This window comes from Triticum urartu, chromosome 5A (genome assembly GCF_056163025.1).
Source record: "Triticum urartu cultivar PI428250 chromosome 5A, HENAU_Tu73, whole genome shotgun sequence".
In the NCBI taxonomy this organism is placed as follows: domain Eukaryota; kingdom Viridiplantae; phylum Streptophyta; class Magnoliopsida; order Poales; family Poaceae; genus Triticum; species Triticum urartu.
In genome coordinates this window covers 436,418,066-436,422,404 of record NC_141877.1, presented here as the reverse complement: position 1 = coordinate 436,422,404, position 4,339 = coordinate 436,418,066, and the positions used below count along the sequence as shown (strand labels likewise).

The window sequence follows — 4,339 nt, the reverse complement described above, 5'->3', positions numbered from 1 at the left end:
ATTTACAAGTTATCTACAGAGCATCTGGATGAATCCATATGTGATCATACTACATTATGCGGTAGCGAGGAAGCTTATGGCCAATGGATGCAACGGTGGGAGATGATAGTACGAGCTATGTAGAACCGGTTTGGATGGCGGTCTAATAATAAGATGTGTGTAGACATTTTGTCTTATTTTTGCCGGTCATGGCAATTTGTCCTTTTTTATTTTCTTTTACTAGAGCTTAATACTTGAAACTTCCTAATAAATGATTGTGTGTATCGATTGATGTAGGGCCGAGGTAATCTTTCTTTTCGAAAAAAAATATACTTACTATTTAATCTAGGCACTCGTATCTTACTTTTTTTTTACACAGTACAACCGTTGACGCGCATATAAATGCATATATACTCATCCTCGTGAATGCACGCATACACACTCTATCTTTATGAGCACCTCTGAAATACTGAGCCAATATCATATCTTGAGGTGGTCATCATAGACGCCTCCATAATCGACGGGAACATCTCTCCCCACTAAATAAACATCGTCAGGAAGGCTAAAATAAATCTAAAAAAATACGAGCACCGGTGCCAAGTCTAGAACTTAAAATATTAATGGGCTGGTTCCACCATAAAAACCCTAATCATCTAAGCTAGGCTTAGTTCACACTCGGCCCTTTGCTGATCTACGTGTGAGAGCTTGCACTGAAATTAAGATTTATCCTTCATTGGCGTCACTTAGTATTTTTACATGACTGTGATCACTTGTCTCACGGTATCACCTAAGGATAGTTTTCAAATCAACCTGAAATCAAATAGCCGCAGTGATCATGTGTGCCCTGCGTGCATAATGAGACTAATTAAGAAGGACATCGGTGCAACTCTAGCTACTAGAACAACGGCACCGGCACGGCCTTGAGTGGCGTGACCATTTTGAGCGACGTGCCAAACCGGCCCCTAACATCGACGTCGCATGGCTGCATCCCGTCGGGCAATCTCCACTCAAACGCGTGAAGTACAGACGCGAGGATCAGCGTCACCACCCTCGTGGCCATGGGTGTCCCAGGGCACGCCCTCCTTCCTGCCCCGAACGGCATGAACTCCCCCTGGTCCTTGCGCCGGAAATCCATGTCCGCCCCTAGGAATCTCTCAGGGATGAACTCCTCGGGCTGCTTCCACAGCGCTGGGTCTCGCATGATGGCCCACAGATTGACGATCAGCTTGGTGCCCTTGGACACAGCGAAGCCGCCGACCTCGGCTCCGTCGGCCATGGCCTCGTGTGGCATCAGGAGTGGGCTCGGCGGGTGAAGCCGCATGGTCTCCATCACCACGGCGCGCAGGTATGGCATCCTGCCGACGTCGGACTCATCAGGGTGCTGCTTCGAGCCGAGAGCTTCCCGCAACTCGGCGCGAACCTTTGACATCACGGCCGGTTGCCGGAGTAGCTCAGCCATCGTCCACTCCACTGTGATCGAGTTAGTCTCCGCCCCTGACACGAACAAGTCCTGGAGACACCGAATATTTTTCTCGTTAGTTTAGGTCCCCGTTGGAGTGTTGTACAAACCTCCGATGAAAGAGGCAGTGCCTAGGATTCGCTTAGGCATGCTTACACGTGGGCAATGACGAACCTTGCCTAGTGTCTAATTGGAAGTCTATGTCAAATGAATCATATTTCAATGAAAGTTGTTGTACTGAACTTATTTATCTGCTCTAAATTAATAGATACACATATAATACCATGGTACATCACTGATAGTGAAAACTATATGACTGCCTAAACCACGCCTAGGAGCTTAAGCCCCACCTAGACGACACTAGGCGAAGGCCAAACTCCATGCTTACTCCTGGCGCTTTTTCAACCTCAATACAAACAGGTAATATCGTTCCCTAGCTGTGATAGATATCTAATTGCATAATTAATATCGATGGAGTGCGTATACTGCTTCTGCATGAATACTTATTAGTCAATGTTGATAGTCAAATGATCGACTTGGGCACGATAGCGGCCGCTCTATCCACTAGACCACTACAAGTCTACATATTGATATCCGGCAGCCTACGCACGTGCACTTGACATATAAAAAACCAAAGAAACAAAACCTTGATCGATCACTGCCGCAATTAAAAATCTCTACAGATAAGATGTGCACCATGAGGGGAGCAACGTGTAAGGGCACCGGCAGTTTATCCAGTTACATGCCTGAAGCCCCATATCTTTGATACACATTTTTCACCATTATATTTTGTAGATGCACGAAAATGCTAAATGGAGGACGAGCTCCATGGAGCCCTTTTTTAAAACATTGATTTTTTTTCTTCACATTTTGAAGTTTCAAGAAAAATCAGAAAACAATCACGTTCGTTCATACGGATGTATACTATGTGAGTGTTAAATTTGAAGATGATATACACTATTATGAGAGCTACACTAAAAAGATAAAATCATGATTGAAAGTGGTAAATAGTGCATGCACTGTTTACTATTAAAATGCGTGAATTTGTCATTTTGTGTAGCTCTCATTATAATGTATATCATCTTTAAATTTTACACACATATAAAAAACATCAGCATGAATGTGTGTGATTGTTTTCAGAATCTTTTAAAACTTCAAGGTGATTCCGGTTTTTTTTCTTCAAAAGAAAGAGCTCCATGGTGCTCGTCCTCCAAAACGCCCTACTTGTATACGTACTCGAATAGTTAACTAAAAGCTACTTTATATGGCATACTTTTTATGTCAATGTTATCATTTCCATCTAAACCATATGTGAACTATACAAAATGGAGACGTTTGATAATTGCACATTTTCAAAATCATTTTTGCAGACGATTAATTTATTGAATATCTAGAGAGTGCATCAGATTACATCGAAGAAACTAAATCATATGTGAAATATGTAGAAGTCTCCACTTTAATTCAATATATAGGAATTATATGTGAATTATAGAGTGCATCAGATTACATCAGATGACATAAGTTTCTATGACAATGTTCTCATTTCCATCTAAATCATATGTGAATTATAAAAAATGGAGATATTTGATTATTGCACATTTTGAAATTCATATTTGCAAACAATTAATTAATTGAATACCTACATAGTGCATCAGATTACATAGAAGAAACAAAACCAAAATCAATCAAAAGATCCTCAAATAGCACATTGTTATACTAAAGTATTTTTTAAGCCATTGCCTCTAGTTTTACCTTCTGCAACTGATTTTTCTTTTGCTATTCCTCTCTTATTTAATAGATGAGGCAAATCTTTTGCCTCCATTCGAAAAAAGAAATTGCCCGAGAAGATTTTATCCTTTGGATTGCGGAGTACTTTCGTACGGACACAACACCATTTCGTACTACTAGGCTACCAGCATACACGGCTAGCTAAGTACTCCTAGTATGAAAATGACTTACATACGTACCGAAAGAAAGCAATTGAGAGCCTCGAGGCTGAGCTGATCCACGGAATGAAGCTGGAGTAGCACGTCTAAGAAATCATCTTTCCTTTCGCCTTCGTATTTCATACGGCGGCCGATGATCGGGTCGAAGAAGTCATTGAACCGCCTCAGGTACTGAGTGGTGCGCCGGCGGCGGCCCTGCAAGTCTAGCGCGGAGAGCACCGGGAAGAGGTCCGACAAGTTGGGCTTGGTGAACTCCTCCACCATGCCCCTGATGAGCACCTCCAGCTCCTGCGCGCGGTGCGAGCTCATGTCGGCCACGTCCTCGGAGAACAGCACGTTGGACACGAGGTTTAGCACCCCGGAGAACACGACACGGCCGACGTCCACGGCCTCGCCGGCGTGGTGTGCGCGGAGGGAGCCGACCAGCTCCCTCACCTTCTCTTCCCGCACGGCCCGCGTCGCTTCGAGGCCGCGCGCCGAGAATAGGTGGTTGGTGCACACGGCGCGGAGGCGCTTCCAGAGCGGGCTGGTGCACGGCAGCCACACGATGGAGCGCTCGTGGTTTCCCAGCGCGCGCCCGGCGTCGGTGATGGACCGCGCGGCCAGGAGGTGGTCGTACTTCTGCAGGATGTCACGGGCGCCCGACGCGGAGGAGGCGACGATGGCAGTGGTCGTGCCGAGCTTCAAGGACATGACGGGGCCGTACACCCCGGCGAGCCTTGCCAGGGCGTGGTGCGGCTCGCCTTGCAGGTGGAAGATGTTGCCGACGAAAGGGATTGGCGTCGGTCCCGGCGGCCGTCGCGCATTGCTGGAGCTCGTCTTTGGGTTGTTTCTGCCACAGAGGAAGACCTTGTAGAGGACGCAAGAAGCGGCCGAGACGTAGAGGAGCCATAGTATAGTAGAAGTCTCCATTTTAATTCCACACTTAGGGAGTTAGGATGCTATGGCAGTTGGT

The 4,339-nt window shown here is 45.9% G+C and overlaps 1 protein-coding gene across 1 annotated transcript; it reads right to left on the bottom strand.

Moving 5' to 3' along the window:
* Positions 1–690: 690 nt before the first annotated feature.
* LOC125556138 (cytochrome P450 76M5) lies at positions 691–4,339 on the bottom strand. Its single transcript, XM_048718925.2, has 2 exons — positions 3,406–4,339; positions 691–1,489 (listed from the first exon to the last, which is right to left on the bottom strand). The coding sequence occupies exons 1-2, from the start codon at positions 4,294–4,296 to the stop codon at positions 875–877; spliced, it is 1,506 nt and encodes a 501-aa protein (XP_048574882.1). The 5' UTR covers positions 4,297–4,339; the 3' UTR covers positions 691–874.